Source organism: Filicampus tigris, chromosome 5, assembly GCF_054856515.1.
Source record: "Filicampus tigris isolate MCC_2025a chromosome 5, RoL_Ftig_1.0, whole genome shotgun sequence".
NCBI classification, from domain to species: domain Eukaryota; kingdom Metazoa; phylum Chordata; class Actinopteri; order Syngnathiformes; family Syngnathidae; genus Filicampus; species Filicampus tigris.
The window spans coordinates 27,917,591-27,930,261 of NC_141221.1; the positions used below are offsets into that span (position 1 = coordinate 27,917,591).

General features: G+C 42.5%; 1 protein-coding gene across 1 annotated transcript; it reads right to left on the minus strand.

Annotated features, from left to right (window-relative positions):
• Positions 1-4,474: 4,474 nt before the first annotated feature.
• Positions 4,475-10,091, minus strand: LOC147148004 (uncharacterized). The gene is made up of 6 exons (XM_086030264.1): positions 9,976-10,091; positions 9,813-9,895; positions 9,479-9,652; positions 9,244-9,390; positions 5,926-6,120; positions 4,475-4,554 (listed from the first exon to the last, which is right to left on the minus strand). The coding sequence occupies exons 1-6, from the start codon at positions 10,089-10,091 to the stop codon at positions 4,475-4,477; spliced, it is 795 nt and encodes a 264-aa protein (XP_085886390.1).
• Between the last annotated feature and the right edge of the window lie 2,580 nt (positions 10,092-12,671).

Sequence of the window (12,671 nt, forward strand, 5' to 3'; positions counted from 1 at the left end):
GGGGGACGATGTCAATGACGACGTGGAGATTGAAACAGAGCCACGAGAAAATGACAACATAGAAATTAAAATACTTGACAAAATCATGAGTACTAAATTGCATAATTATGCACCACATCAGAGTAAAATAGACATCAATTATTTCACTGAGAATATTATTTATAGGTAGGCATAACATTTATTATTCAGTATCATTGGACGCGATGAACAGGCAATAATTTTTGTGTGTGAAATTGTATTTGTGGACATCAGTTTCAATCAGGTGAAATCAGATTTCTGACACTACACATGAAGAATTTACACATTATTTCATACATTTTCTAGGGATGTAACGATTAATCTAAAATCAATTTAAACTGTATAAAATATGCATTTATGTAAAAAATAAATAAATAAAAGATTAGAATCGATTCGCAACACCATGTTAACAATAGCCGCTCTCAAATTATTTGGCGCAAATTTTTCTCTCAAAAATGCCTCATCTCCCGCTGGAGAAAAAATGATTGGTGCCAAGGAAGGGTGAAATGTGTTTACAAATCCGGTGTTTCCTTTAGTATTTATATGTAGTTTCATAGTATTAGTGCAACTCAGCATAGTGTATTGTTTTTTAGTTCCATTTTAAAATGCACTAAACATTCAGCAATAAAATATTTATGGCCACAATTCAATTTCAATTACTGGTACTCCACTAAAAACAACATGCTGGTACAACCTGCTTGTTGAATGTACTATTATCTTGTCTTTATTCTTTTGTATGATACCTTAAAGAGCTCTAGCTTTAAGCGACTGATAATCATATAAGAGCAGCAGCTTGCTGGTGCGATTATGCCACAATTTACATATGATCCGATTAGTCAACTAATTGCAACTCCTGTAGGTGAATAGTCGACTAGCAAAATAATCGTTTGTGACAGCCCTATTTGACACTTGAATCTGGGCTGGAGTAAATCGTTACATCCAGGACATTTACAGTGGATCTATTAAAATAATTTCCGGAGAAAATGGGGTATGCTGAACAGGTAGAGGTTCTGATGATACTGCAGTGGACTTCGGGGGTGGTTTACAAAGTGCTGCAGCTGGGTTGATTTGCTCAGAATGAAGAAACTACAAAAGAAAAAGAGATCATTGTTAATAGGATACAGATGGTTTCATATCATGCAACCACTTGTCCAAATAAAATTGAGTAAATTCAACGTTTTTTTTCAGTGTACTGACAAACTATAATTTGATGCATTTAAAACAGTGACATTTCATATATTTTTCTATTCATACACAATCACAAGTTTGCTCCATGGGGCGGATTCATAATTTGCTCTTATTATGCATACTAGATGTTATATAGAGACTCAACTGTTCTACAACTAGGTACCAATAAAGGCTGCTGGTGGTTTGAATATGCATATAAATTGCATTGAAACTAATGCGAGGAGACGTAGAGTGAACTCCCAGTCAGGACTGTTTTAATGTTAAGTCACCTGCATTAAAGCCAACTCCGATGAAGCTAACGTGTGTGCATATATTTATTAATATCCAGAGCTGGGCAGTCCGGACCGGTCGGGCCCCCCGGCCCGGCTGGATGCCCATTTTTTGGGGCGGGCGGGGGAGCAGCTGACAAATTTTAAAAAAAACGGCTGGACTAAGCATGCCGGAAGTCGATTTTAGTCCGGCCCTCGTTGCGTGTGACGTGCTCGTGAGGCGGCAGAATTTCATCTCAGCCTACTAGGTGAAAGGCTTCTTTTTAGGCTTCTTTCTACTCCCGCGTCGGCGCGAGCGACAACTGATGTTGTAGGGATTGCGGTATTGCACAACCCCCCCCCCCCTAGCACCCTCGCACCCTCTTGTAATGGTATGCCCCAGTTGTAGGTGGGAGGAGCGGGTTACGTGATGTGAAAATAAGGAAATACAAACACGATTGAACGCGCGTTGCTGTCGCACGTCTCTTCTTACACAAACAACTGGCACATTGATTCACATGATTGACGCATTGTGCTGTTGATGACAGGTCTGCAACACATGCCACGCACACATAAGGATTTGTTGCTGCTTTGATCGGTCCATTATATCACATTTTGCGATGACATAGTTTCCCACACGTAGAGGATGCCCCACGCAGCTCATTGCTGCTGCAAAGCAACTAGTCTAGCAGCGTTGTGTGGAGAAAATTTACTCACCCACGTTCCCCCTTAGCTGACACCTTCCAGATCGTTTTCGCAATAACATTAAATGCATCGTCTTGTCATCTCGGTCCCTTTATGGTTGTAGCAGGCACGATATCCATTGTGGTCGCTGTCTTTTTGAAGTGACGCCCCCTGACTTGTTTCAAAACAACTTGTGTCCACGAGTATATATATTATTATTATTTTTTGTTTTGTTTTTTGTTTTTGTTTTTTTTTGAGTATATTCAAGCTGCTCACAGCACTGACTCAAGGATGACGCAGCCGCATCAAGGTGGAGTTCATGCACTTCTCTGGCGTCTTCCCTATTTCCATAAATACGCCATAGCCAACCAGCTGTGTATAGTGGTTTTATTTTGAAGGCCGGGAAGGAGGGGAAGGTTGGAAAATAAATAAGTAACATGACCATGACTTCTAGCTGGCTGTTGGACCCAAATAATTATACAATACGACAAATCCAGCCCGGGGCTCGCAATACAAGTAAGCACACGCACGTTGGCTAAGTACTACTGGTGCATTTGAAGCGTGTCCACAGCAGGTTCAAATTGTAAATTAGCCAGCTAATGATCTTTAAAAAGCCTCCGTTAGAGCATTTCCCCCGCGGCGACGTCAATCATGGATGCTTTTTTTTTGGGGGTCGGAGGGCGGAATGGGGCGGGGGCCGACAATGTGTATGAATATGGCCCGGGGGTCGCGGCCAGAAGGGTACCCAAGTCAAAGGTGAAAGTCGCGGCCGGACGGACAAAAAATGGTCAAGTGCCCAGCTCTGTTAATATCCAAAGATATTATACTACCAACTCATAAAAAATATTCACAACACACTATCTCAGTGGCTACAAACACGGTATACCGTACTTATGCTTATACATGTAATATTTGTACCAAAAAACATGTAAGGACGACAACAACCCTCAGTAAGATGTTAAAGCGGATAAACCTCACTTGTGTCACTACATTTCAGTTTAAACTAGTTCGCAGAATAACAAAATAGCCCTTTGTAATATGTCTTCACTATACAAGAAATTATGCGCAACATTTTTTCTTTTGCATTAAACACGACTTGTTTTTGTTTTTTAGTTCTGTGAGAATACTTCATAAAAACGGAACAACCAAATTAGTAAGAGCTATTAACAGTATACAATACATTTTTGTCGACGTGATAAATTGTGGGTACATAGACACATTGAAAACAGAGCTACATTAGCCATGTACTAATGCTAACAGTGAAACGCATCATTAGATTGCAATCTATCGCCGTAAGCCTGAGTCCAAAGCTATTATTTGAGACAGGACGACGTTATGAAATACATATTAATAAATTGGATATTCACATTGCTGACTTTATCTGCTGTGTAGACGCGTCTCCTGAGCCGCAGGAAGCACCATCCAATCCGCTCGCGTTCTCCATCTTTGTTTTCTTCTCTACGCATGCGAGGTAAGAGGAATCGCCGATCGATTAGCTCCCCTTCGGACCTGCTTGTGTTCTGCGTGACGTCATCCTAATTTGCATGTTGTGCAGATTCGTCTTCAAAAAAGTGATTCGTCGTAAATTGGCAATTCGTGCATAGAGAAGATTCGTAGTCATAGAAGCGAGAGTTGTATTCATAAAACAATGGCACTCACAGTTTTTATTCGTACTCACAAGAAAAGAAGTCAAACCCTCACAATTTTGATTCGTACTCTCAAGAAAAGAAGTCAAACCCTCACAATTTTGATTTGTACTCACAAATTATTACGATTACGGATACGAATCTTTAGTCACGGATATGCCTTTTACTGTTACAGATACGAATCTTTACATCACGTATATGCCTTTTTGACAGCGATCTTACTCCATAACTACAGAGCTATGATTGAGACTTTGTTAAACCTTTCTGGCGACATGCTGCATTCGCAATTCAGCGCATATGTTTACTAAAGACACCAGAGGGCAAATGGATTCCATAGCTTTTGAGGGAGCCAACGTCAACATAGGCATGTTGCAAAGAGCGCATCAAATCGAGGGGTCACGTAACTTTGAAGTGATCGGACCCCTACACGCCGATATATTTTTTTGTGAGCGTTATCTTTTAGATAACGTGGATCTAAGGCTGAAATTAACCAGAGCCAACGACGATTTCTGCCTGATGAGCACAACGGACAACGACGCCTGTCTAAAAATATTAGGAGCCTCGCTTTATGTGAAAAAAGTAACTGTTTCCCCAGCGGTGGCGTTGGGTCACGCAGCAGCACTTGAAAAGGGAAGCGCACTATAGCCACTCACCCGTGTGAACGTCAAGACATTTTCTGTTCCGTTAAACTCACGGATCTGTAATCGCGACAATCTTTTTCTCGGACGGACTCCTAAACAAATAGTTCTGGCTATGGTTAACCATCAAACCTTTATGGGAAGAAGAGATTTAAACCCTTTCAATTTTACGCATCACAACATTGAATATCTCACGGAAGAAGGACGACAGAACGGACGACGGAAATGCGACGCACGAATTCCTTAATTTATACACGGCTACGGGGCGTTATATGAAAGATTTACCTCTATGTATTAATCAAGAGGACTTTAAACATGGTTATGCCCTCTTTGTTTTTAACCTGAACCCGGCCGATGATTCTGGAGCTGCTTCACCCGTCACATCGGGTGTTCTAAGGTTGGAGTTTTGCTTCAGAGCTCCTCTAAAGCACACCATGACTCTCATAATTTATGCGTGCTACGATTCCATTCTGGAGATCAACTCGAAAAGAGAAGTGTTGATGGACTATTATTAATACGATGAATGCCGCGGAATTGAATATTATTATGAAGCGTGTACAGGGTGGGTTATTCAGCCGAGTATATGCGGCAGATGAGTTGACGGTGGTGAGTGACACACACCCCAAATTCTATATTGTAAACACATACCCGCGTAGCATGCCGGGGGAACATTGGCTGGCTTTAACGATAGAGGATGATGGCATCGCTACTTTTCGCTTTCGGATAACCGCCTGACTCTGTTTATTACCCTACGAGTATTAAATCATTCCTCGAAAAGCATTCTAATCATATAATTTATCATAATCGCCAATTACAGCATGTGTTGTCGGACGTGTGCGGTCAACATTGTGTGTATTACTTAAGCCGTCGGGGGTGTGGGTTGAAGTACTCGGAAGTGTTAAAGTGTTACACCTACGACGTCATCAACAACGACGCAATGGTAACCGGATATATTGAAAAACAATGACGCGACAATCATCGTACAACACGCGGCGGTCAGATATCACAACCTTTTCACCATTTAAAAAATGTCATTGTCTGAAACGTTTATGATATTTATCCAGAATGTTTTTATTCAATGATAAAAAATAATAAAGTTACAGAGTTGTGTGTGTGTTTTTTTTACATTCCAACACATTCGTAAAAACATTCCAACAAACTAATACATCGTCCATTTCAACGGTAAGCCCATCCGCTTCCTTTTTCTCGTTTTACATCCGCACCGTCGTCCGGTCCACCGACGCTTTTCAAACTTTTAGCTGCTCACGCGCGTTCTGATTTGAGACGGTCGTCTCTGGTATGTTTAGCAGCGAAAGCGCATGCAAAAATTAGCTCCAGTCTATGGGCTCGTACCCCGATACCTTTTTACCGGTAACAACAAGATATTTGAGTAAATCGGTCGTATGCGATCCTTTGATGGGTTTACCCTTAAATATAAACTCGTTACGAGGGGTCCAAGCGGTCTCATCGTTTGATAATTTCCTTAAAATATGATCGACTTACGGTAACGTGAATTTATGGTGTCCGTAATGTCGTCCCATGAACGCGTCTCTTCTCTCGCATTCTTCATCCCTACTTCTGCAATCTTCGGTGTTCCCATGGCGACGGAAGCTGTTTCAGGCCCCTCGGCGACGGGGGTTGTTTCAGGACCGGTCAGGGTGATGCTGAGGCATTCAGCATCCTTTTGCCGTCGAAGTCCTAAACAACGATGCAGTAGGGTTTGATATCATATTTATCATATTGATTCAAATTCTGATCCTCTAATACTCGTAACATCTCGGCATCCAGATTACGTTCTGCTCTCCCCGATGGCCGGCTCGGATTGATGGGGCGCGATTAGGTACATCTTTTGGGTGTTTTTCAAACTCATATCGCTTCTGCTTATCTATTTATCAGACCGCCAACGACTCCCCCTAACATAGGCGCTAGCGCCGCTAATATAGGAAGAATGAATCCCCCCTTCTGAACCAGCACAGTGCGTTTATTTTTTAGACTCTTTTTCCTATCGGCCAATAGCAGAATATCCCTCTTATGCTTAGCCAGTTTCTTGTACTGCGTTTGCTGTAAAGGTAAGTGACCTTTTAAAAGATTTAACGCAATCTCGCACAATGCTCTCACCAGACTATCGAGACCGCGTAAAAGTATGTGTTTACATTTCTTGGGTTTGGCATGAAACAATGATCTGCTCAGAGGGGCGTTTGATTTTAAAAGCTTCGACATCGCCACTAGCTTCTAGATATGTAAACAATAGGCCACTGATTGCAAAGTATACCGGTCCGTAGTCTGTATTGTTCTGGACACTCTGGCGTCAGATCCACCAGTAAATAACCGTGCGCTTTTTAAGAATAAGAATAAGAATAAGAATGCCTTTATTGATCCCACAGTGGGGAAATTTTTTTTTTGGTGGCATCTTGATGGAAGTTCCAGTCACGAAAACATTATGGCTTCATTATATTTATTTCATGGAATATTCATTTTACCAAGACTTTTCCACTATATCAGAAAATCATGCTGCTTTCTGTATGATTTTGAGCAATACCTAAATAAAGGATAAGAAGATCACAAGATCACATAAAATTAGCACAGTCTTACATTACAATATGCATTGTTAGCATAAATAGCCTAATGATAATAATAATGATGATAGTAAGGTGTCCTCTGTCTGCCTCATACCTTGACAATTATCAGATGGGATGTTAGCAAGTATGAAATTTAATGCGTCAACCAGTCTTTTTTTTGCACCCGAGACTTCTGAAATTATTTTTGTCTCTCTTGGATTGAGAGCAAAGCTACTGTTTAGCTAGCTTTTGGAACCACAGAGCATAAAAAAACATAATAGAGCAGTAGACAAATGTAGCAAATAAAAATTAAAGTGAAATTCGATTGATATTCCAACTTTGATACACCTACCGAATATGACACTCCCTGTAAAAACATTCAGTCAATTTGACTGCTATGATCATTTGAAGTAAAACTACCTAGATCTCCTTCGCGTTTTGAAATTTTACTGAAAAAACCCCCAGAATATACACACATTCAGGAAAACTCAGCGTCCTATTGGTATATAGGTTTTTGTTAAACCAAGATATCAAAAAGTAAAAATTGAAAACAGTCAAAATTACTGCCTTGGTAGTTCTAATTTTTTAAGGCAACAATGCATTCCCTGTGAGTGCTCTTGTTCCCGTTAACCTATTCAAGCCTCTTCCTGGGCACTACTTAGCGGACGACCGCTAACTTTACGACAGCAATTGGAATCGGAGTCTTTCCCACAATGCTTTGTTGCCGTTACAAGCAACACTTGTGACTGTGCTATGCCGCTTTAATGTGTTATTTTGCACAGACGAGGTGTAATATCGTGACAGTGTCACTGTTCCTAGTCGTGCATTAAATTATTTATACTTTTGGTATTAAATTATTCCGACTTGGTGGAAGCCTTGTTCAGCAGTCATTGCTATATATATATAAAATGGGCCTGGCCATTGGGTCCGAGGATGTCATTGGAGGTGAGTTATCTTTTTGCCAGATTGTTTGGAAGAACAGATGAGCTTTGACTGTCATTTGAGGGCGAGGAACACCGGAAATGTATGAGAGAAAGGCCGAAGGGAATTAAAATGGAGGAGCTGCTCTCAATAAGTAAGGCAAATCTATTCCACTCTGCCTCTGGAAGGCAAGGCGAATACCACACAATAGACTTCTCCCACTTGTCGCTTCGCACTGCTGCGTTGCCATGGAAACCTCATGCAGCCATTTGAATTGTCTTTGCAATTTATTGAGTCTTGGGTAAAAACTCAACAGAAAATACATATGAAATTCTGACACTGCATTTCCAGACACTGTTCATCATAACAAAGGTCTCTTCAGAGTCAAATTACTTTCTGTCATCAATGTCAAGATGAAAAGTCATCATCCATTCAATTAAAACATTTTCTTTTTTAAACCAGAACTAAGGAATACAGTGAACTGGCCATAAAGGCGGCCCATATTTCCAAACATGATACTGTACTGTACTTCAATGCAACAACAACAACAACAACAACAAAAAACAATCAGTACTGATTTTACAGAACGCACCAAAGAAATAATCCATTAAACAAGGAAAAAAATAGCGAGAGATTGTGGATTAGTAGCCGTTCCCATGTTAGCCAACATGGGAGGCGTCGTCTCCAGGCTGGATGACCATCTGAGCAATAAAAGCCTTAGTCAGTGCAGTCAGTGCCTTAGCAGTCACACGCAATTTCTGCGCAAAGGGATTGCTACCTTCTGGAAGAAAAATAAAGACTAGCAATCGCTTTGCGCAGAAATTGCGTGTGACTGCTAAGGCACTGACTGCATGCTGATCAACTTAATCTACTTAGTTGACTCGGTGGTCATGCCCGAGTGTGTGATGTCACCAGATGGACTTGCCTGTCCCACTGTGGACTTCACTTTGAATGCGTAATAGGCTTTGGGCATTTTACACATGCTGGTCCGCTGATAGTGTAGTGGTACACACGCCTGAGTTGTGTGCGGGCAGCGTGGGATCAATTCCCGCTCAGTGACAGTGTCAGCCCTGCGACTGGCTGGCGACCAGTTCAGGGTGTAGTCTGCCTTCGCCCATTGACGGCTGGGATAGGCTCCAGCAACTCCCCGCGACCCTATATAGGATAAGCAGTTTGGAAGATGACATGACATGACATTTTACACATGAAGCTGTTCAGTTGCATGCACAGCATCTTCTTCCATCGGCCAGACTAGCAGTCAAATGAGAGACATTTCAACAAAGTGTGCAGGTGTTGACAAAAAAATGTCTCTGGCGCGTGAGCGGACCATTTCTGCACGTACCTGGTATGACGTGGCCAAGCAGCCCTTCAGCGGGTGGACAGGTTGTCCTGGAGCCTAGTTGTTGAATGTCACCTTCTGGCGGTCCGACCACACAAATCTGACAGGATCTACCAGGTCCGTTCAGTCCGGTCCACATGTCGCTGGTGGCTGCAGAGGACGGATAGCGACAGAGCTCTTATGCGGTTCCAAGATATCCCAGCTACCTTGGAGACCATTCAACATTGGGATTGCGCACGAAAGTTCATGACTGCTTGCAGCCACGCCTGCTCCGCCTCTGAGAGGATGGACACCAGTTTGGCAGCGAGACTCATACAGGTGTTCTGAGCCTGGTCCCACGTCTTTTTGTCCTCAAAACGCTTGTAGCAGAAGTCTGCAAACTCCTCCCAGTCGGGTCCCGAGCATCTCGCCTCTGCACATGAGATCTCATGTCGTCAACCGAAGATGTAGTAACAACAAAAGGTTGTAATCTGGTCACCTCCGTCCGTAAAAGTGTAAGTAAGCCAAAGACATTTGGCCTTGCACTTGCACAACGTCAAAGTCAAAGACGAGAATTCCACCGGCAGGCCTACCTTGGCAATCACGCACCTGCTTGTAGATCAACGTTCCATAGGCGCTGTGTCTGTACTTGGTGTAGCGTGGTGGGCAGAGGACCCTGCTGAGGACGTGGGCGTTAATAGTTGACGACAGAAAGGAGGCGTTAGTGCAGGAAACGTCACGTCAAGTCTGACTCACGTCATTGGACTGGCGATGAAGTTGAGGCTGGCAGGTTTGTTGGCACATAAGATCATACCTGTGGGACGTGAGGTGAAATCAGGGGTGTCAAACTCATTTGAGCTCCGAGGCCACATTCCCAATTTGATATTGCAGAGCTGCCAACTGTGCTGGATTGTTCGTATTTTGTTATGGAAGTATTTTGTTACAGGTGGTTTTCCGGATATTTCAAAAAGAAAAATCAAGGGTCACATTGCCAACGCGCCGGTTGCTCTGGTGACGACGCTCTTGAAGCAACGCGGACGCTAAGCAGCTGCTGAAAGCTAACGACTTGACTTGTGCCCGATCGCTGATAGTTTTGATGAGATTCCTATCAGCAGCGAGAAACAAGCGCAGCCGCATAAAGTCACGCTTCGTTGGCAGATTACGTCCATTTATGCGCAGACAAGAATTGTGTGAAATTTCAGATGCAAAATCAGATGCAAAAAAATAAAAAATAAAACCATGTTCTTGCCAGGATCTGCAGCCTGCTCTGTGCTTCCCCGCCCTCTTCCTCATCAGTGTCACCTGCTCCCTGATTGTTTTGTCCTCACCTGTTTCACATCCCCAATCAAGCCCTGCGTATATATTCCCCTTGTGTCTCGTGTCATTGCCCGTTGGTCGATTCGCTTCAGATCAGGTACCAGCGTTGTTGTTTTTTTTGCCATAGTCAGAGCCATATTGTACCGAACCTTGTTTGCTTTTGACCCCGTTTTTTGCCTTATGCCTCTTGTACCACTGCTCGATTGTTTGTGTCTCACGTGTACGTCCTTGGCCTGGATTAAATGTTTTTTGCAACCAATCATGGCTCAGCTTCAGAAAACAAGTGACCGTGATTGGTTGAAAAAAAATATGTTTGGGTTACTTTGAGTGCTGATATTTCCCAATTCATGAACGCATCACTCCGTTCGCGAGCGAGCGAGAGATAGAGCTGCTTCGATGTCCACCACGGGCATAAAAAAAAAATGTGCCAAGTAGAACATGTTGTTACGTTACATCAAACACACACTGTAACGTGTGTATGCTAACTACAGCTAGCTTCTAGACACGACTGTGCCAATGTCAAAATGCCATCCATCCATCCATTATCCATACCGCTTATCCTCACAAGGGTCGCGGGGCGTGCTGGAGCCTATCCCAGCTGTCTTCGGGCAGTAGGCGGGGGGCACCCTGAATTGGTTGCCAGACAATCACAGGGCACATAGAGACAAACACCCGCACTCACAATCACACCTAGGGGCAATTTGGAGAGTCCAATCAACTTACCATGCATGTTTTTGGAATGTGGGAGGAAACCGGAGTACCCGGAGAAAACCCACGCAGCTAGGGGGAGAACATGCAAACTCCACACAGGGAGGCCGGAGCTGGGATCGCACCTACGACCTCTGAACTGTGAGGCAGACGTGCTAACCAGTCGACCACGTGCCGCCTTTGTCAAAATGAAATCAGGCAAAAGCCACAACTTGCTTCCTTTTTTAAGTTATCGGGCATCCCCATCGTGCTGCCATGAAAGGTAGCTTTGCATAGTATTGAGTATATTTGGAGAAATGCACTGTCGGAGTGGGACTCTGTTGGCAACAGAATTAGCTCCTTACGCTACTTTACCCACAATGCTTTTGTTTACATCAGATTACCAATACACTGAAAAAGATGGTGTTGAATTTACTAAATTTTATTTGGAAATAAAATTATCTGAATCAAGACACATTTTTTAAGTAAAATATACATCTACTTAAAAATGTATCTGGATTCGGATACATTTATACACACTGGGGGCGGCATGGCTCAGTGGTAGAGTGGTCCTTTCCCAACCGGCAGGTTGTGGGTTCAATCCCCGGCCATTGTCACCATGTTGAAGTATCCTTGAGCAAGATACTGAACCCCCAGTTGCTCCCGATGCTGCGTCATCAGGTGGTAGATGAGGTACAGTGTGAAGTGCTTTGAGTACCAAAGGTAGAAAAGCGCTATACAAGTGACAGTCCATTTGCCATTTACACACAAATAATAGTGATGCATAACATATAATCGATAATTGTTCTAACAAGATAGATAGATAGATAGATGGATGGATAGAAAGATAGAAACACACAGACAGGGCATGTGTAATAAATGCAAAAATATGTATTGAAGTCAAAACTGACCTGACTAAAATTGTTTTCCTTTTTCATTATTATTTTTCTATTTATAATAATTGAAAGTTCAGTTAGTTCTAATTTTCTTTTACTACATGGAGACAAAGTTTCGAGGTGATTTGAAAAAAAAGGTAAATAAGAACGAGCGCATCAGACTCTATAATGGCGTCTACTGTAGTTTGTCTGATTGATGGTGCCGTAGCGTGACGTCATTTGTCACCGGCAGATGATTTGCATTTTGATTGTGAACAGCCAATCAGAATCACTACGTTTTACATATGGCAATTGATGGCACTAAGTTCATTAAATCATATCTAAAAAGCACAGTGACTTATTTTTTTGCAGTTCATTTGTTTTACTTGCTTATATTTTGTGTCTATGATTTGCATTTTTTTTAAGAAACCGTGACAGTGAATATTGTCACAAACAAGAACTTCTCAGCCCTCTTGGATGTTGTCAATGTCGAAAAGTTAATCGAATTGCATGGCAGAGAGATGTCCCGCGCACTAATGTGATGCTCCAAGTGCGTTAGTAACTTTGTATTAC